This window comes from Pempheris klunzingeri, chromosome 13 (assembly GCF_042242105.1).
Source record: "Pempheris klunzingeri isolate RE-2024b chromosome 13, fPemKlu1.hap1, whole genome shotgun sequence".
NCBI lineage: Eukaryota > Metazoa > Chordata > Actinopteri > Acropomatiformes > Pempheridae > Pempheris > Pempheris klunzingeri.
The window spans coordinates 25,007,202-25,033,919 of record NC_092024.1 but is presented as its reverse complement, the minus strand read 5'-3'; the positions used below and the strand labels follow the sequence as shown (position 1 = coordinate 25,033,919).

General features: G+C 49.5%; 2 protein-coding genes across 2 annotated transcripts; one reads left to right on the top strand and one right to left on the bottom strand.

Annotated features, from left to right (window-relative positions):
• On the top strand, window positions 1-21,778 carry strn3 (striatin, calmodulin binding protein 3). The gene is made up of 16 exons (XM_070842150.1): window positions 1-483; window positions 9,360-9,463; window positions 10,074-10,147; window positions 10,751-10,829; window positions 11,507-11,668; window positions 11,901-12,039; window positions 12,622-12,757; window positions 13,394-13,533; window positions 13,630-13,808; window positions 14,812-14,859; window positions 15,073-15,194; window positions 16,575-16,742; window positions 16,874-17,014; window positions 17,184-17,291; window positions 17,647-17,733; window positions 17,989-21,778. Exons 1-16 carry the CDS (start codon window positions 229-231, stop codon window positions 18,156-18,158), a joined length of 2,112 nt encoding a protein of 703 aa, XP_070698251.1. The 5' UTR covers window positions 1-228; the 3' UTR covers window positions 18,159-21,778.
• A 750-nt stretch (window positions 21,779-22,528) lies between these two features.
• Window positions 22,529-26,002, bottom strand: ccdc65 (coiled-coil domain containing 65). Its single transcript, XM_070842307.1, has 8 exons — window positions 25,859-26,002; window positions 25,548-25,715; window positions 25,290-25,459; window positions 24,065-24,215; window positions 23,811-23,984; window positions 23,280-23,498; window positions 23,084-23,194; window positions 22,529-22,837 (listed from the first exon to the last, which is right to left on the bottom strand). Exons 1-8 carry the CDS (start codon window positions 26,000-26,002, stop codon window positions 22,547-22,549), a joined length of 1,428 nt encoding a protein of 475 aa, XP_070698408.1. The 3' UTR covers window positions 22,529-22,546.
• Between the last annotated feature and the right edge of the window lie 716 nt (window positions 26,003-26,718).

The following is a 26,718-nucleotide window of genomic DNA, read 5'->3' as shown; positions in this document are numbered from 1 at the left end:
CAGTAATGGCGGCCGGATAGATCCACACACAAACACCGAGTCCGCAATCAGCCGCACTCACCGCAGCCCTCCGGGGGCAGCCAGGCTCTCACACCGCGCCGGAGCCAGCGCGACAGACACGGAGCGGGGACACGGGCTCCAGGGGGGCCGGGAATCCTTCAGCGGACCGTTACTGTCTGGGACTTTCCTTCTACTTTTCTAAAAAAAGGAAAAAAAGAAAAAAAAAACATGGATGAGCACCCCGGCGGAGGAGGGGTCGGAGCCCCGCGACAGCCTCCGCCGCAGCAGCAGCAGCAGCAGCAGGGGAGCAACAGCAGCGCTAATCCGGCGATCGGAGGAGTCATGGTGCCGCACCAACCGGACGAGCTGCCCCGGCCGCAGCAGCAGTACACCATCCCCGGCATCCTGCACTACATCCAGCACGAGTGGGCCCGGTTCGAGATGGAGAGGGCGCACTGGGAAGTGGAGAGGGCCGAGCTCCAGGTTAGCACACTTAGCTTAGCACTGAATGCTAACAAGGCTAGCCCAAGCTAAGGACAACAACAACCGGGGACGCGGTCCGGTGTAACGGTACCGGGTGATAGAGGGCTGTTTCTGGTTACCGACAGTTGGCCTCACAGGCGGCTCCACTGGGGGTTTGAGCCACGGTTCGTCAAACCGCCGCTGACGGTCGCCTCTGAGCGAATGTTTGTAACCTAGCGGGCTAAGCGGCTAAGCTAACGGGTCAGAGCACGGATAGCGGAATGCGCCTGGTTACCGTTAGCCGTTAGCCGTTAGCTTCACAGCGCTGTCAAAGGGTAACTTAGCACTTAGCACACATTGTTGTCACTTTCCTCTGTTAGCTTATGAGTCTTTACCCGCATCACGGTGTGAGAGCACCGAGGCGCTTTACTGTGGACATGGAGGCAGTGATTAGTAAAGGAGAAGTGAATCCAGATGACAGTCGGCTAATCTCCACATGCAGCCATTTTGGTTTGTCACCCTAGCCAGCTAATGCTGCCGGCTAACGGTGAATAACAGCCGGGCCGCTCACTTAATCAGCCGTGTGTGTGTGTAAAGGTGTTAAAAAGCCCGTATGACAGGTTAATGAGACTGAAAACAGTGTTAGCATTACACACACAGCCTGAGTGTGTGTGTGTGTGTGTGTGTGTGTGTGTGTGTGTGGTGGGGGGGGGCAGTGACCTGACACACTGCACTCTTGTTCCCAAATTTGGATCTGCTCCCAAAGTGGATTTAAGGTTGATCGGCTCCATCATGGCCGATACTGACCAGATCACAGCCCAGCTAGTAAACACTGACACAAAGCTTTGGTGTATCAATACTGGGACTGATCAGTACTGGGACTGATCAATACTGGGACTGATCAATACTGGGACTGATCAGTACTGGGACTCCTTATTAAGATGACACATGGACGCCCCTCAGCAGCCCTCCCACCTCCAGCAGCTGGTCCTCAGGATGTGACTGAGGCCATAACACACTCAGACTTCTCCAGAGGTATCAAATGGATGAAGCTCCTGTTGATTAGAGAGTTTATAGATCCAGATGTAGAACCAATAGAAAGGAAAAGACACTGATTAACACATTTGCTGCACCGCAGGGCAGTTTTAGTACCTAGAGTCGCTTCAAGCCATCACACACAGTGTGTGTGTGTGTGTGTGTGTGTGTGTCTGTGTGTGAGAGTGAAGCACTGAAATGTGGGACAGTTCATGTCTATGTTATAACACACCCTGCAGCAGGCAGACTGGAGGCTGTGTGTGTGTGTGTGTGTGTGTGTGTGTGTGTGTGTGTGTGTGTGTGTGTGTGTGTGTGTGTGTGTGTGTGTGTGTGTGTGTGTGTGTGTGTGTGTGTGTGTGTGTGTGTGTGTGTGTGTGTGTGTGTGTGTGTGTGTGGACAGGGCACTCTGTGTTTGCTCTGCTCTGACTTGTTGCTGCGTTGTGACACTGGATGCCTTCAGCATGAGTCTGTCAGAGTTTGTGATAAGAGCCGAACACACAGACGGCTGCTGACTGCAGAGCGGAACAGAGTGAGCGAAGGTGTCGACACTCCTGCCGTTAACGTTTACTGAGGGAGGAGGGGGGGCGATCAGGGAGGGCGATCAGGGAGGGCGATCAGGGAGGGCGATCAGGGAGGGCGATCAGGGAGGGCGATCAGGGCGGGCGATCAGGGAGGGCGATCAGGGAGGGCAACGTACTCGTACACTCTGAGGAAAAGCTTCATGAACACCAGGACCAGGACTCTCTGGTGTCAGCTGACTCTGAGGAGCAGCAGGAGGTTTGGTTAGATTTTAAACGAGCTTTTGTTAAACTTTGATTTTGACAGATTTAAAGGGTCACTCCACTGTTTCTCCCCCTGGGTCCTCTCCGTCCACATCCTGGTGTCTGAGTGGTGAACGGAGAGGTTTGACAGCACAAGTCATCCTTTAATAAGCCACAACGAATCACTGTTCAGGAGGTTAAATACAGTTTTTGTTTTCAAACCATCAAACTTGTTTCTGCACTGAAGTAGAAAGACGACCTGATGAAATCATCCTCACACCGTCGGCACGCTTCAGACCAGCCGCCAGTGTTGCCAGTGTTGCCAGTGCTCCCAGTGCTCCCAGTGCTCCCAGTGTTGCCAGTGTTGCCAGTGTTGCCAGTGTTGCCAGTGTTGCCAGTGTTGCCAGTGTTGCCAGTGTTCCCAGTGTTCCCAGTGTTCCCAGTGCTCCCAGTGTTCCCAGTGTTCCCAGTGCTCCCAGTGTTGCCAGTGTTGCCAGTGTTGCCAGTGCTCCCAGTGCTCCCAGTGTTGCCAGTGCTGCCAGTGCTGCCAGTGCTGCCAGTGCTGCCAGTGCTGCCAGTGTTCCCAGTGTTCCCAGTGTTCCCAGTGTTCCCAGTGCTCCCAGTGTTCCCAGTGCTCCCAGTGTTCCCAGTGCTCCCAGTGCTCCCAGTGCTCCCAGTGCTCCCAGTGCTCCCAGTGCTCCCAGTGTTCCCAGTGTTCCCAGTGTTGCCAGTGCTCCCAGTGTTCCCAGTGTAACAGCAGTAAATCCCACTGAACGCCACCATGACTGTGTTGTTGTGCAGAAATCCCGTCTCAAACCACACAAACGCTTCTAAATCCATTATTGGTCTAATTTGCCTAATCTTCACGCTTCTTCAGATTTGGTGGAAACACAAACACTCTGAAGAGACTGAATCCAGTGTTTCTACGTTTAGTTTCTGGGACTAGTCGGACTAAAGAGCCTCATTGTTGGTGTGAAGTATTAGAAAATCTCTCAGCTACATGTTTTAGTCCTTTATCATTATTTACCAAAGGGTTTGTGTGAAGTGGATCTCTGAATGATCTCCCAGAGATCAGGTGGACGTGTGTTCTGTGTGAGCGTCTCCGTGTCGGCACAGTGAAGCGATCCGATGGGTGCAGCGTGTTCATGTTTGCTGTGTTAACCGGGCAGAGTCGACCGGCTGCACCTGCCTGCGCTGTCGGCACGGTTTGTCCAGGAAGACTGTCACACACACAGGGCGCCGTTGTTGTGGTGAAATACCAGAATAGCCCTTTAGTAGCCGTCCTGTTGAAGCTCCACAGGAAGCAGCCGATGGGTTTTATGGTCCAGGTTTGTTAAAAGGACCTGAGCTGTAAAATATTGATGGCGAGTGTTTCAGTGGCCATTAGAGCAGAGCGAAGGCACCTCCACACCCTGAACCTGACCTCTGGCACAGAACATGTTAGTGTTCACCTGAGGTGCTGCAGGTGTCCTACAAACAGGAAGTGACTGACTGTAGCTGCAGCTGATGGGGGGCTTGTGTCCTCCTCAGAGTCATAAGTGAGATCACTTGGTGAAATGTGTAGACTAACCGGCTCCGTGGCAACGTTTTACTTCCTGGTTACATCAGCGTCACCAAGGCACTGATGCCTCAAAGACTTCTGGGTGAATTAGGCCGCTGCTGGTTGGTTGGTTGCACCCGACCTTGGTGGTTTTACCAGACACCAGAAATAGTTGCAGTGTTAAAGCATTAAAATAATTTTCCTTTAATCATAAAGGAGTTATTTTACAGCTTGGACGCCTTTTCTTTGTATGTGTGAACTGTATCCTGTATGTGTGAATCAAAACTGCTGATGACTTGAAATTTCCCCATTGTGGGATAAATAAAGGAATATCTATCTATCTATCTTTTTAGACGGCATTAAAGCTGCCAGTCTGTGGTCGTGTTCCTGAACGTCACAGAGGATCTTTGTCTTTTGTTTGAATTATACTTCATGTAATGTTCTATGCCATGGAGCCAGACGTGACGTTCATTCTGCAAAGACCTCCTCTGATTGGTTGGTCTCAATGCTGTCTTTAAATCCACCAGACTCCATTGACAAAAACAGTCATTTTACCTGGCAGAACATGGGAGTTGCCGGTCTAGTTGCTGTGAGTTTTGGTGTTTAAACACATCAGTTTGGATCTGAATTAACTCTTTAAAACACCAAAGTCACACAATAACACAAACTAACTGACTGATGGAGGCAGCAGCAGAGCAGCAGCTCCTGTGTCCTGTTTGCTAAAATCACAGTTTTTGTGAATGTAGTCTGGTGGCATTGAGGAGAGCATAGCTGGATGTAACGGCGTGAGCTCCCCATCAGAAAGGGCCGTCTGACGGCAAGTTACAGTGAAGTTAATGTTCTAAACATAGCGTTTTACACACAGCCAGGCTTAAGGCCAAAGGTCATCCAGTGTACCTGGTGTATCGGTAGGCGGGGCAGCGCTGCGGTGGCTCCATGTTTTGGTAAAGAGGGCAGGACGGCAGGCAGGCTGTAATTAGGAGGCTTGGCCTACTGGGCCCTGCTCTGACAGCCCCGTCCCAGCTGGACGCTAAAAGTAGACCAGCCTGAAATAACACACACACACACACACACACACTCTGATGTTCAACTGCCTGTCAGTCACAAAATGAGAATTAAACCAACTTGACGACTTTTTCTTGTTGGTTTAAACTTCAATATTTTAGTTACTTTGAGTAAAGACACTATTGGAGTGTTTGTCTATTGACCTTTACTGCGTGTGTGTGTGTCTCTGTTTGTGTGTGTGTGTGTGTGTGTGTGTGTGTGTGTGTGTGTGTGTGTGTGTTAATGACGCAGTTGTTCAGAGGAATGAATGGCCCTTAAGACCCTAACCCCCCCTGTTTATCTGTCAGCTCGGTAAATCTGGGCCAGTGAGCTCACTTCATCACAGTCCTCATCATCACCCCGGCGCTCTGACCTCACTCCAGCTCCCCGGGGAGCGCTTGATTCATGCACACCAGGTGCACTGGTCGGGGCGGGTGTTGTGACTTCACTCCTAATCCGAGAACTCACTAGAAAACTCCTCAGGTCTAAACAAACTCTGCTGACTGTCGTCCCAGACAAGCACACTAACTCACTGACAGGCTCAGAGTGTTATTCTAAGTGTGTGACAGCATCATGGAAAGGATCCCTACAGAGAGAGACCTGGAAGATCCTTTTGGTTTAACCACAAACAGCACACACACCAGACTACATTCACTAAAACAGGGATTTTAGAGCTGCTGCTCCATCAGTCAGTGTGTCTTTTAAAGGGTCAGTCCACATATAACGCTGTATTTGTGTTGCACACAACAGCACAAGCTAACTAACTGATGGAGGCAGCGTAGATCAGTAGATCATAGATCAGTAGATCAGTTGATCAGTAGATCATAGATCAGTAGATCATAGATTTCTATTACGATTTTTCTCATGTTGAAAAGACATTTCTTCTTCCCTCTTCATCCCTCTTGGACTGGGTCGGTGTCTAGTCAGCCTTGAAATTCAGATAAATTCAGATGTCACACTGTTTCTTTCTCCACCTCACGGCCGAAGGTCTGAGGACCAGTGTGAGCGCCGGGGGGGGGGGGGTCGTCTCATTGAAACGTTGAAATGAAGGAGGTGCTTCTTGGTTGTGTTGGTGCAGATCTGACATCACTGGTGATCAGAGGGGCAGAGAGCAGCGCTGAGGCCGAGCAGGAAGTCTACAGTCTACCCTCACATTTGTTTTTGGTCTTAAAACATTAAGAGCTTAAAGGTCGATTCTGTGGGATTTTCCTAAAAAATGCTGCACAGACTCTTACGAAATAATCCCCATCATTTAGGACCCACTCAGACTGTGTCAGCGGGCGGCAGCGGTTGGCTTTCACCCGTCGGCAGGCGCCCTGACCCTGACCACGGCCGGGGGGTCGTCCGGTGCCGTCGAGCTGGGGAGGAGGGGCCTGATCGTTCTGCCTCTAAAGCAGCGCTGAGCGCTTCCTCAGGCGCCAAACATGGTAACGACGGGACGGCGGCACATTTAAATCTGCTGACATGAGAGCGACAAAGGGCGCCGCGCTGGTCTGTCGACAGCAGACATGTTTGACGGGGGGCAGCGGGCCGCCGGCCCCCATCAGACCGGTTCAACTCTAAACTGGAGTTTGGCTTCATTATTTTTGACACGACATCATGCTGTCATGTGACGTGTTGCTAATGCAGCACCTGGTGGATGTGACCGCTCAGGCCGGCTTGTTAATGTGGCAGGACGTGTCCCACAGTTTAGAGGCTTTAACAGCACAAGCGTGACGGTTTAGCCGCAGTTATTTTAAGGTGAAATAGTTGCATAATGTTGTTTTAAGAGCTTAAGGAAGTTACATGAGAAACATCATGTCAGCAAGAGGAGCTGTGGCTCAGACTGACGGACACGAAGCCGTCACACTGACGGACACAGAGACGTTCAGGTTCAGTCCACCAGAAGCAGCACAACACCACCTTAAACACTAATGTAACAATACCAGAGTGGCAGTGAAGGCATCATCTGTTCCTGTAAATGACTCGCAGTGACATCACTGCTCTGGTTCGTGAGGCAGCGTGTTTTTGGTGGAGTTTTCCTTTAAGTAATGTGATCAGCGGCCGACCTGGTGCTCTCTGAACGTGGTTTGGTTGTTTACACACACACACACACACACACCTTGTGGTATGTCGGGGATCTCGGGGGTGGTGAGGAGCTGTGGCTGTCAATCACAGAACCGTCCAATCAGAGCACAGCTGAGTTAGTCTTAGTGCTCTGTTATGTAATCCTCCCCCTAGACGTCCCAGCTCACTCCCTACCCGTCTCTCCCTCTCTGTCTCTGTCTGTCTCTTTTGGCCGGGGAAGGACCTCTGGTTTCCCCGTCGTCATGGCGACCTTCACCGGAGGAAGTGGCGACCCCCTGTTGCCATGGGCACCCTGGCAGAGAGCGCTCTGTATAAATAGCTCTCAGCCTCCGGCCTTCGTCAGTGTTGGGTTTCAGGAGCAGCTGCTCACAGACAGACAGATGGACAGAGAGACAGACGCGCAGTCAGACAGGTGGACAGTCAGACAGGAAGTGTGCAGGTAGATGGAGGTGATCCGGACATTTGTCTCTAACTCCATAACAATAAAGTTTTTCTGTACAGAGAAACTTTATAACTTCAGACACAAACTCTTTTCTAACTTCAGAAATATGACAAAGATCTGTTCGTTTCTACGACGGTGAATTTGGGCCACTGTAGGTCAAAAAACAATAGTAAAGTAGTGCAGTGATATTTAAACAAACGAATAAAAGTTTGTGAAAACCAGCTGTTTATGATGATCTGGTGTTGAATAATAAGTTGGATTGTAAAGTGTAATTCATCACGTCATGAATAAATCTGTGACTTTAATGTGTGATTTTATAAAATCAGAGTTTTTATTTGAGTTTTTTAGATTTACAACTAATCTTATAAATTCAGTTTTTTTGTTTTTATCTTAATTTTGTGTTTTTTTATCTTAACTTTGTGTTTTTTTTAGCTTAATTTAGTGGGTTTTTTAGCTTAATTTTGTTTTTTTTAGCTTAATTTTGTGTTTTTTTTAGCTTAATTTAGTGTTTTTTAGCTTAATTTAGTGTTTTTTTTAGCTTAATTTAGTGTTTTTTTTAGCTTAATTTTGTGGGTTTTTTAGCTTAATTTTGTGGGTTTTTTAGCTTAATTTTGTGTTTTTTTTAGCTTAATTTTGTGTTTTTTTTAGCTTAATTTAGTGTTTTTTTTAGCTTAATTTAGTGTTTTTTATTTAGCTGCAGTTGCCCTAGTCCGCCGTCACAGAAACGACCTGAATGTGTTATTTTTACTTCACATCTCTGACTTTAGTTTGTGGAACTGGAGGAAACTGTAACATGGAGTCCGCTCACTGCGACGCTGCTGCTCCTGTAGTTTGTCTTGATTTGGCCGCGGTGGATGAAGCTCGATGTTATTTAAAGTGTTTGTTTCCTCCGTCCCTCAGAGGTTTCACTTTACAGCGTCGGGTAATAAATCACCTCATTTGTTCTCACGCTGAAGCTCCACGTCGATTCCTCAGATGTTTTAGACGTTTTAAAAACCAGCGATGCCAAGAAAGAAATCTGTCAGAGGATGAAGTGATGAAACAGACGTCAATAAAGTGTTTAGTGTGAACGTATTCTGAACCAGACTGAACTGAAAGTGTCTGGGCCACAGGTCTAACGTTACAAGAATAAAGCTGTCATTTTATGAGAATAAAGTTTTTAATGAGGAAAAAAAGTCCAAGTTATGAAAATAAAGTCAGTCAATCAAAACTGATTCATTACAAACATTATTTCACTTTCCATAAAGAGAAGAACAGAAGAAAGTCTTTCATGAATCCAACGATCCAAGAATCCCCACGTGAGCAACAAGCAGGCGACAACGATGAGAAAAGAGTCATTTCATTCATTAAAAGTCAGAAAATGGTGAGAATAAAGTTTATTTTTTTATCCTAGAGGGGAAATATCAGAAGAGCAGTGAGTTAAAATACAAAATGTGAAGCTAAACTTCAGTTTAAGTTTCACAAATAAAATACGTCATCTGTTAATTTTTCTCTCTGCAGATTTTTTTCCTGCAAAGTGACTTAACTTAATTCTCATAATTTCACCACTGTTCATGAAAAATGATGACTTCATTCTCTTAAAAGTGTTACCTCACTAAAAGCTGAGGGGCTCCAGGTGCGGCCATGTTTGTAGTCCTGTGTGGCCATGTTTGTAGTCCTGTGCGGCCATGTTTGTAGTCCTGTGCGGCCATGTTTGTAGTCCTGTGCGTCCTCTGTACCTGTACCTGAGCTTCACGTGGCTCTGGAGGTCACCTGTCCCACATCTGCTCTCACTCTCATGTCGGACGTGATGAAGCACATGGCGTCATGGTTCCAGAGGAAAGCTCGGTCACATGTGACACTGAGCCTTATTGTATTTGTGCTCATGTAATCAGCACAGAAGGCGTCAACATCTGTGTGTGTGATGTCTCAGGGAAGAGGGGGTTTGGGTCAGGACTTCAGCGCCGGTGTCGCTCGCTCTGGTGGTGGACGGCGTGAATTAACCGTCTCTCTCCCTCTGTGTCTCCAGGCGAGGATAGCGTTCCTGCAGGGGGAGAGGAAAGGTCAGGAGAACCTGAAGAACGACCTGGTTAGAAGAATAAAAATGTTAGAATACGCTTTAAAACAGGAAAGGTAAGAAACCTTCAGCTTTCTCAACACCCTTTATCACTGAACCATTCCCCAAACCTCCCCTCAGGGTTCAGAGGGACTTCCTGTCTAACACAGATTTGCATTTATGTTTATTATTTTTATTTATTATTTATTTATCAGTTTTACCCCTGAGTCTGTTTTTAATTAATTACACATCAAATGACCATATTAGCTTTACTAGAATATGGTTTGAATATGGGATACTTTGATCTGAACTGAGCCTTTAAAACACCAAAGTCACACAGTAACACACACACTGACTGGTGGAGGCAGCAGCAGTGTCCTGTGAGCTAAAATCAGTGTTTTTATGAATGTAGTCTGGTGTGTGTGCAGAGAGTGATTTCAGTCACTATTACCAACCACAATTTAGAAGAAAAAGAAAAGTGGAAGACAAAATAAAGGAGCTGTAGTGTAGCTGATCACATGCAATGATTGATCCATTATTTCTGATCGTTGTAGGTGAAGTTTAAGACTAAACAGCTTAAAAAACATAAAAATTATAGACAAACAAAAGCTGAAACCTCCAGACTGGATAAAGAAGCTTCACGTTTTAATATCTGATGTTTAAATGTGTTTCTGTTTGTTTCCTCAGAGCAAAATACCACAAGTTAAAATATGGAACCGAGTTAAACCAGGGGGAGATGAAGATGCCAAGCTTTGAATCAGGTGGGTGATGGAAGGAGAACAGGGGAGTGACGGAGGGCCTGGTCTACCACAGACCAGGTCTCTGACTGTCTGAAGTACTGTTACGCACTCGTCTTCCTCCTCCTCTCCCTTTAATCCCTTCTTCTCAGCCTTATATCTTATATCTCTATATCGAAGGTTTTACTGTCTGGATCAGAGAATTGAGCAGCTCCTAATTATTAATTATCATCAGATTAGATGATGATGATGATGATGATGATGAAGACACTGCTCGTGCTAATTATTGTAATAAAAGCTTTAACAACAAGAGACAGAAGAAGCAGATGTGTTCAGTTGCCTAAATGTTCCTCTGTAATTAGTTTCCAGCTGTGTGTTGGCTGACAGGCTTCTTCATCATCATCATCATCATCATCATCACGGTGCCACAAGAATAAGAAGACAAACATTATGATGTCAGAGGAATACAGTAAACTATCAGTAACAGTTCAGATGGATGAACAAAAGACATTCAGGCTTTTTCTCTTTTAGGCTTCAACAAATGTCAGAAACGTCTTTAAGCCGAGCAAACATGCTGACCAGAGTTTCCTCTCCTGTTGGTCTGTTCTGTCTGTGTTTGTCCTTCAGACACCAAAGACTCGGAGGTCTCTGCCGTCCCTGCCAACAGTCAGCTCACCTGGAAACAAGGAAGGCAGCTCCTCAGACAGTAAGAGCCCCCCCACGGCACTTTACCGACCGGCAGGAGCAGCTGTTGTGGGAGATGATGCTACATGAGCAGAGAGAACAGTCTGTGCTGTTCCTTCTTCTGAAGGGGGAGAAGACCTACAACACCCAGAATGCACTGCACCTACACCCCACAGAGCACTCTGTAGTTAACACAGCCGACCAGGGCCCGAGCCGCTTTAGCTCACGTACAGAGAGCAAGCGAACGCAGCGGACCTGAGCTCACCTGAGCTCACCTGGGCTCACCTGGGCTCACCTGAGCTCACCTGAGCTCACCTGGGCTCACCTGGGCTCACCTGAGCTCACCTGAGCTCACCTGGGCTCACCTGGGCTCACCTGAGCTCACCTGGGCTCACCTGGGCTCACCTGGGCTCACCTGGGCTCACCTGGGCTCACCTGGGCTCACCCTATTTAATTTAAATAGGTCCAACTATCAGAAAACTGAATTCATAGAGTAAACTGCTGCTTCTAGTTTTTAAATGTCAGAATGTGTTTTAGTAAAGGTCAGAGAAAGAACTGTAGGGTGACACCTGTCTGTCTGTGTGTGTGTGTGTGTGTGTGTGTGTGTGTGTGTGTGTGTGTGTGTGTGTGTGTGTGTGTGTGTGTGTGTGTGTGTGTGTGTGTGTGTGTGTGTGTGTGTGTGTGTGTGTGTGTGTGTAGGTACCTACAGGAGGTGGGATACACAGACACCATCCTGGACGTCCGCACCCAGAGGGTTCGCTCTCTGCTCGGCCTGTCGGGCTCTGAGCAGAACGGATCTGTGGAGAACAAGAACCTGCAGCACCTGATCAACGGGACGGAGCGCCGCAAGGACAGCAAGAGGTACACACACACACACACACACACACACACAGACACACACACACACACACACAGACACACACACACACACACACACACCTCTTACTGACTTATGTACTCTTAATTCTTTATGTACAACTCTTCATTTCATTTTCTCTGCTGACTGGAGGTCAGAGGTCATTCACACACTGATTTGACCGTGTGTCTGTGTGTGTGTGTGTGTGTGTGTGTCTGTGTGTGTGTGTGTGTTCAGGAGTCCAGGCGACGTTCTGGAGACATTCAACTTCCTGGAGAACGCAGAGGACAGTGATGAAGAGGAGGATGAGGAGGGAGACCTGATGGACGACATCAGTACTGACAAACACCACCGAGCCAAGAAACACAAGACCAAGGTACACACACACACACACACACACACACACACACACACACACACACACACACACACACACACACACACACACACACACACACACACACACACACAGAGACTCACACACACACACACACACACAGAGACTCACACACACAGAGACTCACACACACACACACACAGAGACTCACACACACACACACAGAGACTCACACACAGACACACACACACACACACACACACTCGCACAGAGACTCACACACACACACACAGACACTCACACACACACACACAGAGAGACTCACACACACACACACACACACACACACACACACACACACACTCACACAGAGACTCACACACACACACACACAGAGAGAGACTCACACAGAGACTCACACACACACACACACACACACACACACACACACACACACTCACACACACACTCACACACACACACACACACACAGAGCCCTTTTTAAATACGTCTTTACTTACTGTCCTCATTCTCCCTCCCTCCCTCCCTCCCTCTCTCCCTCTCTCCCTCCCTCCCTCCCTCCCTCCCTCCTCCCACCTGTTCTCTCTCCTCCTCCTGCAGGTGGGGAACGAGGGCTTGGCGACGGAGGACGACGCCGACACGGAGGAGGCTCTGAAGGAGTTTGACTTCCTGGTGACAGCGGAGGACGGAGAGGGAGCCGGTGAGGCTCGGAGCTCCGGAGACGGGACGGAGTGGGGTGAGACACCAGAGGGTTTAGGGACATGAAGCATCTGGAGATCACTGTAGAGTCAGGGTTGATCACCAAACATGGTCTGATGGATCACTGGTGATCACTTTAGAGAAGTCATGTTACATTCATAGGTCACAGTAATCCAGGAGATCCAGCCTTCAGGAGATTTACAGTGGAGAGGAAGATCTGATGTGTTCATGACAAGAGACTAAGACAAGCAGCTCGTCCTCACAGTTCTGTCTCTCTCTCTCTCTCTGCCTGTCTCTCTCTCTGCCTGTCTCTCTCTGCCTGTCTCTCTCTCTCTCTCTCGCTCTCTCTCTGCCTGTCTCTCTCTCTCTCTCTCTCTCTCTCTCTGCCTGTCTCTCTCTCTCTCTCTCTCTCTCTCTCTGCCTGTCTCTCTCTCTCTCTCTGCCTGTCTCTCTCTCTCTCTCTGCCTGTCTCTCTCTCTTTCTCTGTCTGTCTCTCTCTCTCTCTGCCTGTCTCTCTCTCTCTGCCTGTCTCTCTCTCTCTCTCTGCCTGTCTCTCTCTCTCTCTCTCTCTCTCTCTCTCTGCCTGTCTCTCTCTCTCTCTCTCTCTCTGTCTCTCTCTCTCTCTCTGCCTGTCTCTCTCTCTCTCTCTCTCTCTCTCTCTCTCTCTCTGTAGCGGAGCCTCTACCGTTTCCTCCCGGCGGGGGGAAGTCTTTTCTCTTGGGGGGGTCAGACGACGTGTTGGAGAGCGTTCTGGGTTTGGGCGACCTCGCTGACCTCACCGTCACCAACGACGAGACAGACTACAGCTACGACGTAAGAAACAGACCCCCCCCCCCCCCCCCCCCCCCACACCGTCAGCCGATGGCTTCGGTCACTTTAATCACTCCGTCTGTCGTTTGTTCACCTCAGCTGCCGTCCAATAAGGAGTCTTCGTTCAGGAAGACGTGGAACCCCAAGTACACGCTGCGGAGCCACTTCGACGGCGTCCGAGCGCTGGCCTTCCACCCCGTTGAGCCGTGTCTGGTCACCGTGTCCGAGGACCACACCCTCAAGCTGTGGAACCTCACCAAGACCGTCCCCGCCAAAAAGTACCTGAACACGACTGCAAACACAAAGCGCAGCTCACACCGATGAACGGTGTTACTGTACCTGTAGACTCTCAGAATTTATCCTGAAACTATTTACAACTGATCACAGTTTATACCAGACAAACATTGTTTTCATACATGTTATACCCCTCTCTTCAAAGCCACCAGACTCCATTGACAAAACAGTCATTTTAACTTGCAGAAAACAGGAGTTGCTGATCTGCTGCTGCCTTGGTTGGTTGGTTGGTTGGTTGGTTGGTTTGTGTTACTGTCTGTTACACTGATATTATTTTGGATCTGAACTGACACTTAAAAACCTCAAAATCACACAGTAACACAAACACACTGACTGATGGAGGCAGCAGCTCCTGTGTCCTGTTCTCTAAAACCCCTGTTTTAGTGAATGTAGTCTGGTGTGTGTGCTGTTTGTGGTTAAACCAAAAGGATCTTCCAGGTCTCTCTCTGTAGGGATCCTTTCCATGATGCTGTCACACACTTAGAATAACACTCTGAGCCTGTCAGTGGCTTTTACTACCTGCCAGTCATTCAGACAGCAGGATGTGGGGGCAGAAACAGTGGAGTTCTCTTTTAACCACAAACCGTTTCCTCGTCTACTTTAATCTTAATGTTGGATCCGTTGCTGTCCGACACTGGACCCACCGACTGTCCCAGCCTGCGTCCCTCAGGGGGAACCGATCACTGAATCACAGTATTTCCTTCCTTTGTGCCTGTTGGTGGATTCTCTCTCTGCTTCTGAGGAAAATCCCGTTTTACTCAGACCTGACAGATCTGTTAGCATTTGCATCCCGTTTCATCCTCGCCGACACGCCTCAGCCCAACTTCAAACGCAGACGCATCAGTGTCCTGCACATAATCCCCCCCCATACACACACACACACACACACACACACACACACACACACACACACACAAAAGGATTTACTGCAGCACTGATGGTTCAAGAGCCGTCTGGAAGTTTCATTTCTGTCTTGTTGTTTTCCAGAAGTGCCTCTTTTGATGTGGAGCCCATCTACACATTCAGAGCCCATGTGTGAGTACACACACACACACACACACACACACACACACACACACACACACACACACACACACACACACACACACACACTGCTCCGGTCATGTGACCTCATATTAACTGTTTTTTTTTCCATATTTGTCTCTATGCTGTTGTAAGTTACAGGAAGTTAATGGTGTGTGAGACATGAAATAAACACAATAATGAAACCCCCCCCCCCCCCTGCAGTGGTCCAGTGTTGTCGTTGACGATGACCTCCAGTGGTGAACAGTGTTTCAGTGGAGGCATCGACTCAACCATCCAGTGGTGGAACATCCCCAGCTCTAATGTGGACCCCTACGACACCTACGGTACACACACACAGTCACACACACACACACACACACTGTCACACAGTCACACACACTGTCACACAGTCACACACACACACACACACACACACTGTCACACAGTCACACACACTGTCACACAGTCACACACACACACACACACACACACTGTCACACACACACACACTGTCTCACACACTGTCACACACACACACACACACACACACACACACACACACACACACACACACACACACACACACACACTGTCTCACACACTGTCTCACACACTGTCACACACACACACACACACACTGTCTCACACACTGTCTCACACACACACTCTCTCTCTCTCACACACACACACTGTCTCACACACACACACACACACACACACACACACTGTCTCACACACTGTCACACACACACACACACACACACACACTGTCTCACACACACACACACACACACACACACACTGTCACACACACACACACACACACACTGTCACACACACACACACACACTGTCTCACACACACACACACACACACACACTGTCTCACACCCTGTCTCACACACTGTCTCACACACTGTCTCACACACTGTCTCACACCCTGTCTCACACACTGTCTCACACACTGTCTCACACACTGTCTCACACACTGTCACACACACACACACACACACTGTCTCACACACTGTCTCACACACTGTCTCACACACTGTCTCACACACACACACACACACACTGTCTCACACACTGTCTCACACACTGTCACACACACACACACACACACACTGTCTCACACACTGTCTCACACACACACTCTCTCTCTCTCACACACACACACTGTCTCACACACACACACACACACACACACACACTGTCTCACACACTGTCACACACACACACACACACACACACACTGTCTCACACACTGTCTCACACACTGTCTCACACACTGTCACACACACACACACACACACACTGTCTCACACACTGTCTCACACACACACACACACACACACTGTCTCACACACTGTCTCACACACTGTCTCACACACTGTCACACACTGTCTCACACACTGTCTCACACACTGTCTCACACACACACACACACACACACACACTGTCTCTCACACTGTCACACACTGTCTCACACACTGTCTCACACACTGTCTCACACACACACACACACACACACACACACTGTCTCTCACACACACACACACACACCCCCTGTAGTTAGGTTTAGTTTGAGCCCTTCATGCTGTAGTCGTCCTCTTATTGATCTTTCTCTAATATCTGGTCTGAGTGTGTACGGTGACCCGGATCCATAAAGTATTACTGGTTCTGACTTTGAGGTTCGACGCTTCACGTTTTCTCTCGTCCAATCAGATCCCAGCGTCCTGGCCGGGTCGTGGACGGGGCACACGGACGCCGTGTGGGGATTGGCCTACAGCGGCATCAAGAGCCGCCTCCTGTCCTGCTCGGCCGACGGCACGGTCAAACTGTGGAACCCGGCGGAGAAAAACCCCTGCATCAGCACTTTCAACGCAAACAAGGGTGAGGAGGGGGGACGGCGGCGCCTGGGGGGGAGGGGGCGGCGGGGGCGGCGGGGGCGACAGGGGCGGCGGAGGCGACGGGGGCAGCAGCCCGGCAGACTCATTAATGTGTGTGTGTGTGTGTGTTGGCAGAGCACGGTGTCCCCACGTCGGTGGACTTCAACGGTTGCGACCCCGCCCACATGGTGGCGTCATTTAACAGCGGAGACGTGGTGGTGTACGACCTGGAGACCTCCCAGAATGCACTGGTGCTCAAGGGGCAGGGAGAAGGCAGTAAGAGACACACACACTCACACTCACACTCACTCACTCTGTAGTTGTCACACAGGTCAGGAATTTGAATGTTTTTCTGCATATTAGTAACATTCACAAATAAAGAGCAAAGAAAACACTATAATCTGTGCTGTCTCTCCTCCCCCTCCTCCCCCTCCTCCCCCTCCAGCCCTGCCGGGGTCCAATCACATCAACAAGGTGGTGAGCCATCCCACGCTGCCCGTCACCATCACAGCTCACGAAGACCGACACATCAAATTCTACGACAACAAGTCAGGTCAGTCGGCCGGCCTGAGTCCTCATAGACCTCCTCTGATTGGTCCGCTGTAGTCAGGACCCTCCTCTGATCGGTCTGCTGTAGTCAGGACCCTCCTCTGATCGGTCCGCTGTAGTCAGGACCCTCCTCTGATCGGTCCGCTGTAGTCAGGACCCTCCTCTGATCGGTCCGCTGTAGTCAGGACCCTCCTCTGATTGGTCAGTGAGCAGGTAGCCCCGCCCCAAAGCCCCTTCTTCCTCTAAATGGACTACAAATATAAAAACACTTCTTTCTCTCTGACAAACCTCAAGACAGAGAGATGTTACTGTGGCTCATGAAAGTCTGTCTGTCTCTCTCTCTGTCTCCCTCTCTCCAGGTAAAGTGATCCATGCCATGGTGGCTCACCTGGATGCAGTGACCAGTCTGGCTGTGGATCCTAACGGGATCTACCTGATGTCTGGAAGTGAGTCTGACACAAACACACACACCTCTGATCTCAGCTCAGAGCGTTCCTCCTCCTCCTCACCTCCTCTTCTCCTCCTCCTCCTCCTCTTCTTCTCCCTCCTCTCCCTCCTCCTCCTCCTCCTCCTCCTCCTCCTCCCCCTCCCCTCCTCTCCTCCTCCTCTCCTCCTCACCTCCTCCTCCTCTCCTCTCCTCCTCACCTCCTCCTCCTCCACCTCCTCCTCACCTCTCCTCCTCCCCCTCCTCTCCTCCTCAGGTCATGACTGCTCCCTCCGTCTGTGGAACCTGGACAGTAAAACCTGTGTTCAGGAGATCACGGCTCACAGGAAGAAGAGTGAGGAGGCCATCTACGACGTGGCCTTCCACCCCTCCAAGGCCTACATCGCCTCGGCCGGAGCCGACGCCCTCGCCAGGGTCTACATGTAGACGAGGAGGAGGAAGAGGAGGAGGAGGAGGAGGAAGAGGAAGAAGCAAAGGACCGTGGGGCGAGAGACACAGAGAGAGAGAGAGAGACAGACTAACAGTGTTCAGGTCTCTGAACGCAGGAAAAATATTAAAGACAGAAGAGACCTCCATCAGCTGACTGAACACACACACACACACTGTCTCACACACACTCACTCACACAGACACACACACACACACACACAGACACACACACACACACACACACTGCTGTGTGGCCTCCCTCCCTCCCTCCTGACTGAAGACACTGAGAGTCGTCGTGGGAACGTTTGAACTTTGATGGTCCACGCTGATCACCTGTCCTGTGATGTCATCACCTGTCCTGTGATGTCATCTCCCCTCGTCTGCAGAGTCCCGAATGCCCCGATGACACTACATGACCCCCCCCCACACACACACACACACACACACACGTGTTAACACTAGTTTGAGGAGCAGAGGACGGACCGGAAGGAAAAATCCCCCCAGATGGGCCCTCGTGATGCGTTCACTTGTCCGTTTCTCTTCTTCTGTCATGTTGCATCAGGTGTGACAACGTCGTTCATCTCTGAGACGGAACGGCATCGATGCTGCCGACACGACGAACGTCCAGTTGGTTTGTTATTCGACGGCGGCGCAGCAGGTCGCCGGCGTTGGCGTTTACTCTCTTAAAGGTGCAGTGCGTAGGATCGACTCGGTTTGACGTGACGCTTTTTCTCTTAGCAGGAGCAAGACCACTTTCAACCTTTAGCATTTTGTTTTTTACCAAAAGTTTAGTTCAACCTAAACGTCTGCTCGTCGCCGCTGAAACAAACGACGGCTGCGTTCAGTGAATTAAAGGAAATGTCTGTTTAAAGGCGTGTTGGCGTCCAGCCTCACTTTAAGGATATTTAACGTGTCGTTTCTCGTGTCGCTGAACATCGTCTCCAAAATAAAGCTCACAGGTGGGTTAGGTTCAGGGCTTTAAGGAAAAGACGTGTGAAACATGTCCGTCAGTCAGGGAGGTTATGGGGTTGAACTTCATCACTACGGTTGTGTAGTTTCCAGAGGTCTGTGTGTGGAACGTGTCAGGAGAGACGAAGCTTCTTCTTCACGCTGCGTCTGGTGCAAACGGACGTGGGGTTTTTTCCCGTCGTTGCTCTTTGAGTTTTTACCTCGAACGGACGGACAGAAAGACGTCACCAGGACGAGTTCCTGTGTTTCCTCTGAGGGGAAACATCACAGACTACGGAAGCCCAAAGGGTCACAGCTCATCTGATGAAACCTCCTGGTTCTTCAGTCGGTGACGACGGATGAAGAGGAAGAACGTTTGAGGGGATTTTTCCTTTAAAAGCTGCTAAACCAAACAGAACGTCTGATGTTTTAACCCCGCGTGGTTCTGTTGTTTTTAAGTTTTTAAATCTTAAAATCTGAACTAAAGCTTCAGGAAAAAAAACAGATTTGAATCTTTTTTACGGTGTTTTTAAGAAATCTAAATTAAGACGTTAAAACATGTGAGTTATCTGTTGACTTCTTGAACGACCACGCCGGGTTAAAACTCAGATTTCCTGTTCTCTCTCTCTGACGAGGTGCGAGCTGATTGGACGTCTGTCCGAACGGGAACAGAGGATTGGTTAATTCACCCCCACCTCAGCCCCTGGTGGGCCAATCAGAGCCCTGCGTTTAAACCGCCGAGGTGACGAGCGGAGGAGTCGGACGTGTAGCGTTACTGTAGTTGCGTATGGACGTTTTCTGTTTGTGTAAAATAAATCTAGTTTTTATAATCGTTTTTATAACCGAGGAGGATTCTGGGTCCTCGTTCCCGTCCAGTCACAACGCTCACAGGCCCCGCCCACCTACTTCCTGTTTCCTGACGCATGACGAACCACAAACCACGTTTTCATCTGACACATGAGGAGGAGGAGGAGGAGGAGGAGGAGAGCTCTGATGGCGCCGTCTGTCTGCTTCACGACTTCAGACAAACTCTGATTATCGAAGACTTTATGATTCATTCATGTTTTCACCTCCTCGTGCTGCGTTCAGGTCACATGGGGTTTTTCATCACATGCAGAGATCCACTACAACACAAGCATTTCTAATGTTTTAACACCCGTTAACCCTCCAACACACCGCAGCCACCCCACCACCCCCCACCCCGGGTAAATAATAGATTCAAATATTAACGACAATAACAACAAATGTTCATGTTTATCGTCACGTCCACCAAAAGAGAACAGCCCTAAAACTACCAGTGAATAAAAGAAGAACACCGTGTGGCTGTAAAAGAAGGAACCAGATTAAATCAGATAAACAAGCTCATCAGCAAACAGTGAGAACATTTGATCATTAAATATGAGTTTAATAATTTAATTAATGATTTCTGAGGTTACCTGAACGCACCTGTGTGACTCTTTCTCACTGAAATGACCAGGAACTGCTGGTGGTGCGTTCGAGGACCTCGTCTGTCTTTTTCCCGGGATATTTGAGAGAATCAGATATTCCTTAAAATGTTTAAATTATTTAAACTTCTCATGTTTTATTTATTTTTCAAATATATTTTCTGACAGTTTTCCTCAAAAAAATCAACTTTAAACTCGATGACAGAAGTTAATCTTTGATTTTCCTCTAATTATTATCAGACGACGTCATTGGTCCTTTAAACTATAATTAATAATTATAGTATTTCTGTCCCCAAAGTTATTTTTTTATTTTTAATTCTTTATTTGATCTTTCAGATGTTTTGTTGTTTTCTGTTCTCTGGTTGTTTTTATTCAGTTTTCCTCTGGAAGATAAAGTCTGAGGTCGTCAATATTAACACAGTGATCAGTTTCTGATCGTCGGGGGCTACGGAAGCCTCTTCATGCCAAAGTGAGGAAAAAACAACCTCTGAGTCACTATGATCAGAAACATTTAAATCTCAAGAGCGTTTCTCATTTTTTAGAGAAACTAAGTGGTTTTGAGAGTTTCTGCAGCTCCAGAAACGCTGCTGGTTCAGGTGGATGCTTCACCTCCTCCTCCTCCTCCTCCTCCTCCTCTTCCTCACACCTCTTTTCTTCTTCACAGCTTCACCAGGCAGGAAAACGTTTATTTACGTCATTCGATGGTTTTTAGTTTCTTTCTTTTTGTTTTTATCTCTGAGCTCCAGGAGAAACTGTCCCTCCTGGAGGGGGCGGGTCTTCAAAACAAAGCTGGCCCCTGATTGGCTGAACACCCCGACCCGCTCTGTCACTCACAGGCTCAGGGGGGGGTTTACTTCATCGTTGTGGTTTGTTTGTTTTAATTGAAGTCTTGAACTGAAGGGATTTGTACCGAGCGAGCGGCTCCTGATCGATCACAAACAAAATCTTTATTTTTCTTTTCACCCACGCTACGACTTACCGTGTAACTAAAGACTTTTTGTTTGTGTAATGCATGATTAATACAATAAAAGTATTTTTTCTAGTCTTCCAAAAAAATGGAAAAAAAGTTCTGATCAGTTTGCGAGTTTTGATGAGTTTTGTAAGGTTTTTTTTTTTTGATTTTCAAACTATGAAACAGCAGATTTTAAAGATTGTACCACATAGCAGAATACAACTGTATATAAAATGTCTATAATAACTATTAAATGGTGTACCTGTACAGACGCTGCTGCTCCGCCGCTCTTTCTGTCAACACACACCGGACACGTTCAGGAAATGCACCGCCACAATAAAAGCCGAGGCACAGTCGACAGCTCAGGTAAAGACTCTGTGTCTGGGATCAGAGTTTCCTAAGAGGAGAAACTTCTTTAAGAGTGAGATCCTCTTTCTCTTCACCACAGAGACGTTCTGTCGCTCTCCTCACAGCCACCAGACTACATTCACTAAAACAGGCATTTTAGCTCACGGCTGACTGTTTGTTAAAGGATGTAGATCTGGAAACATGAACTGGTGAAATCTGGAGTGAATCCACGTATCAAATCAAAGTGCCTTCACTCACTCAGATGATGATGATGATTATTATTAGTTTATGGTCTGACAGTAACACTGATGCAAAGTGAATATGAAGAGTCCTTCTGTCTCCTGTCCGTCCGTCTGACTGTCAAACAGTCTCATCCCATGTTTCACGTCTTCCTCCACCACGAGTCAGAATACAAAGGTTTTAGTCTGCAAAGGTGTTTTTTTATTTTTATTTTGCAGGAGTTAAAATTTCTTTACATGTTTTTTTGTCTCTGCAAGTAGATTTTCAAAGTAAAGACCATCAGCTGTGTGTTTTAACACAGCCAGGTTCCTCCTTCGGATGAAGACCAGGTCAGATTTGGTCAAAAGCTGCAGGGAAAATCTACACAAACCTTAAATCTATAAAGTTTGACTGTGAAATGAGGAAGTCAAAGAAAACAGAACTGTCACACAGCATTAACATCATAAACACACCTACAGCACGTCTTTGAGGACGTGAACGGCCTCGACGACGGTGTGGCGCCGGCCGGCGTCTGGTGTGACCGCGGCGGTTGTGATCGGGGCCCGGTCCACGGTGAGCAGAGCGTGGCGTCCGTCGGCGGTGACGTCACTGAGCGTCATGGCGAACAGGTGCTGACGCAGCAGAAGCCTCAGCTGCCGGTTCTCTCGCCTCAGGTCGTCTTTGTGTTTCCTCACAGCTTCTCGCTGCAGCGTCGCCGTGTTGACTCTCCAGGTGAGCTGCTGCAGCTCCTGGAACTCTGACCGCTGCAGACGGAGACTCAGGTTAGTGTGAAGTCACGACTTTACTCACCTGCCTTCACTGAATCCTTGTTTCTGCTTGTTTCCAGATCTCAGATACTAAAGAAGAACTCCCCTGTTTGTCCCCCTGGTCCTCTGTGTCCTCATCCTGGTGTCTGAGTGACTGGTAGGTAGTGAAAGTGTTGGAACTGGTCCAGTAGATCACCTCAGAGTGTCTGTGAAGAACTGGAGCTCTGAACCGATGGATCCTACCTCTGCTGGTTCCTGTCGGTGCTCCTCTGCAGGCGGTAGCAGCGGTAAGACTCCCTCCTGCTCTCTCTCCAGCTTGTGACACATCTCAGTGATACGAAGAATCTTCTCCCCCTGAGAAGAGCGAACAGACCGATGAGGACGGGCACAGAGAGGAGGAGGAGGAGGAGGAGCACAAACAGGAAGTGAGGCGGCTCACCTTGGCGATGACCGCCTGCAGCTTCTTGGCGGCGGCGTCGCTCTGGACGGTGAGGTCGGCGAGCTGCTTCCCGGCTGCCGCGTGAGTCCGAGTCATCTGGTCCCGCAGCCTGCAAGTCTGTTGCTTCACCTGGTTTGTGTTGGCGGTCAGCTCTTGTTGCGTCATCTGGTTTTCTGTCTCATTGGATTTCATCTCCATCCTCATGTCTATGAGACTTTGCTGAGGGAAAAGATGGAGAAGACAAGATGGACAAGATGGAGGCGCTGAGGCTGCGTCACACCAGGCTGCTCAGAGGTCACTGTATCAACATAGAACTAGAACATATAGATGAAAATATATATATAAGAAGACTGTAAACTAGAGACTGAGAGCACAAACTGTTCACTGAGCTGATCAATCAGGAGACAAGTCTCCTCATTTCCTCATTGACTTCCATCCAATCAGACCTCAGTGGAGTCGCCCCCTGCTGGACACTAGAGAGGACGCAGCTTTAAGGCTCTTCAGCAGCACCTCTGGGTGTCTCCCACTGACCTGCAGCATCCTCATCTTCCTTATGTCTGCGTTGGTCATCACAATGAGTTCCTGGTTCTTGGCGAGCTGCGTGTCAAGGGAGCCCTTCTTATGGTGTAAGACCTGCGTGGCCTCCTCCATCTGCAGGGCCGTCTCCTCCATGTTGTTGTAGTCCTGCAGGATCACCATGACTGTCTGTCAGGGGGGACACAGACTCGGGTCAGACTCCTTCACATGGGACAGTCAAAGGCTGCAGGAGGTCCGCTGTGATCTACCCTGTCGTTGTGAGCGCTCTTGTACGCTGCGATGCATTCCTCATACAGCCGGTTGATCTCCGCCATCACCGATTGGTGCTGCTGCTCCAGAGTGAACGTTGCGTCCTCCAGGTCGTCCTGCCGCCGCTCGGAGTGATCCAACATCTGCTGCCTGGAAAACAAGAGGTGAGCCCAGACACAGAGGTGAGCCCAGACACAGAGGTGAGCCCAGACACAGAGGTGAGCCCAGACACAGAGGTGAGCCCAGACACAGAGGTGAGCCCAGACACAGAGGTGAGCCCAGACACAGAGGTGAGCCCACACACAGAGGTGAGCCCAGACACACAGAGGTGAGCCCGGACACAGAGGTGAGCCCAGACACACAGAGGTGAGCCCACACACAGAGGTGAGCCCAGACACAGAGGTGAGCCCACACACAGAGGTGAGCCCAGACACACAGAGGTGAGCCCAGACACAGAGGTGAGCCCAGACACAGAGGTGAGCCCGGACACACAGAGGTGAGCCCAGACACAGAGGTGAGCCCAGACACAGAGGTGAGCCCAGACACACAGAGGTGAGCCCAGACACACAGAGGTGAGCCCAGACACAGAGGTGAGCCCACACACAGAGGTGAGCCCAGACACAGAGGTGAGCCCAGACACACAGAGGTGAGCCCAGACAGAGAGGTGAGCCCAGACACAGAGGTGAGCCCAGACACAGAGGTGAGCCCAGACACACAGAGGTGAGCCCAGACACAGAGGTGAGCCCAGACACACAGAGGTGAGCCCAGACACACAGAGGTGAGCCCAGACACAGAGGTGAGCCCAGACACACAGAGGTGAGCCCAGACACACAGAGGTGAGCCCGGACACAGAGGTGAGCCCAGACACACAGAGGTGAGCCCAGACACACAGAGGTGAGCCCAGACACACAGAGGTGAGCCCAGACACACAGAGGTGAGCCCAGACACACAGAGGTGAGCCCAGACACAGAGGTGAGCCCAGACACACAGAGGTGAGCCCAGACACACAGAGGTGAGCCCAGACACACAGAGGTGAGCCCAGACACAGAGGTGAGCCCAGACACACAGAGGTGAGCCCAGACACAGAGGTGAGCCCAGACACACAGAGGTGAGCCCAGACACACAGAGGTGAGCCCAGACACAGAGGTGAGCCCAGACACAGAGGTGAGCCCGGTGAAGGACACCAAACGTCCAGGCACAGTGAAGACACAGGAGCAGACTGACCTCTCACGGCTGAACCTGAAGCTGAGGTGCTCCACCCCTCGCTCCCACTGCTGCTGCACCAGTGTCAGCCTCTTGTTCTGCAGAGTCCACAGACGCTCCACATGCTGCAGGTGAACACGCCGCACCTGAGCCGACTGACGCTCCGCCTCCCGCAGGTCGCGCTCCAGAGTCTGCAACGCAAACAGGAAGTGACACACTGAGCGCCAACACGCCCGCCCTGACCCCCAGACCCCCTGACCCCCTGACCCCCTGACCCACCTCGATGACGCTGTCCAGGCCGTCCAGCTGCCTCTCGAACGTCTGGCTGAGCACCGTGATGTCGCTGCGCAGCTCGGCGGCTCGAGTGACACGCAGGATGGAGCGCCAGCCTTCGTTGAGCTTGAGCAGGTTGACGGCGGTGTTCCTCTCCTCCTTCTGCAGCTTGTCCTGCACACACACAACGCTCAGCTTCACTCGGGACAACATCACTGCCCTTTGGGCCTGGGGAGCCAAAAGTTACACCCGGTAACTGTTGTTCTTCATCACAGGAGGATGAAGAGGATGAAGACTGAGGGTATCTGAGGCGTCACCTTCAGGAACAGGGTGAGGATCTCCTCCTTCTTCCTGGCCATCTCCTCCTCAGCCTGAGCTCTCTGCTGCAGGAACAACAGCCGCTCCTCCTCCGTCTTTCCTCCACCTTTCCCTCCTCCACCTCTCCTGGCCTTCTTCGGCATGATCCCTCCTCCTCCTCCTCCTCCTCCTCCTCCTCCTCTTCCTCACTGTGCTGATATCTGACTGCAGAACAAAGTAAGACTTTCATTTGTTGATTGATTTAAAAAAATATGTCTCAACCTTTATTTATACAGCACCAGTTCACAACAGTGTTAGCTGACAGTTCGCTCTTAGTTAGTTGTTAGTTAGTTGACAGTTAACTAACACCTGGTTCTTGCTTGAATGAGTGAGTCTGCTCTGTTCAAACATTAGTTAGGAGCTAACTAAATAAAGACTGGTGGTGATCTGATACTAGTCTGCTGACAGGAAGCTCATAGTTAGCTAACAGTTAGCTAACAGTTAGTTGGTAGTTAGCTAACAGTTAGTTGGTAGTTAGCTAACAGCTGCTGGTGGGATCGTAGTTTTCGGTTATCTAACGAAGGTTCCGGTGTGTTTGTAGTAAATGAAACACCGGGATAATATTTACCGGCTCCGTTAGTTAGTTAGTTAGTTAGTTTCCGGCTCTGTCCGTTAAAGGACCGGGTTTCTAACTCACCTGTGAGGTAAAGAGGACAAACGTTTCAGTCCGTGTCTGTCTGTCTGTTGGTGTTCCGTCTCCATGGTAACAGCCCGGAAGACGATCCGCCATGTTGGTTGGGAGCTGACAGGGGTCACGTGACAACGTCTCTGTTACAGCTAATTAACACGTGCAAAGGGACTAGTCAGCGTTTAACCGGCT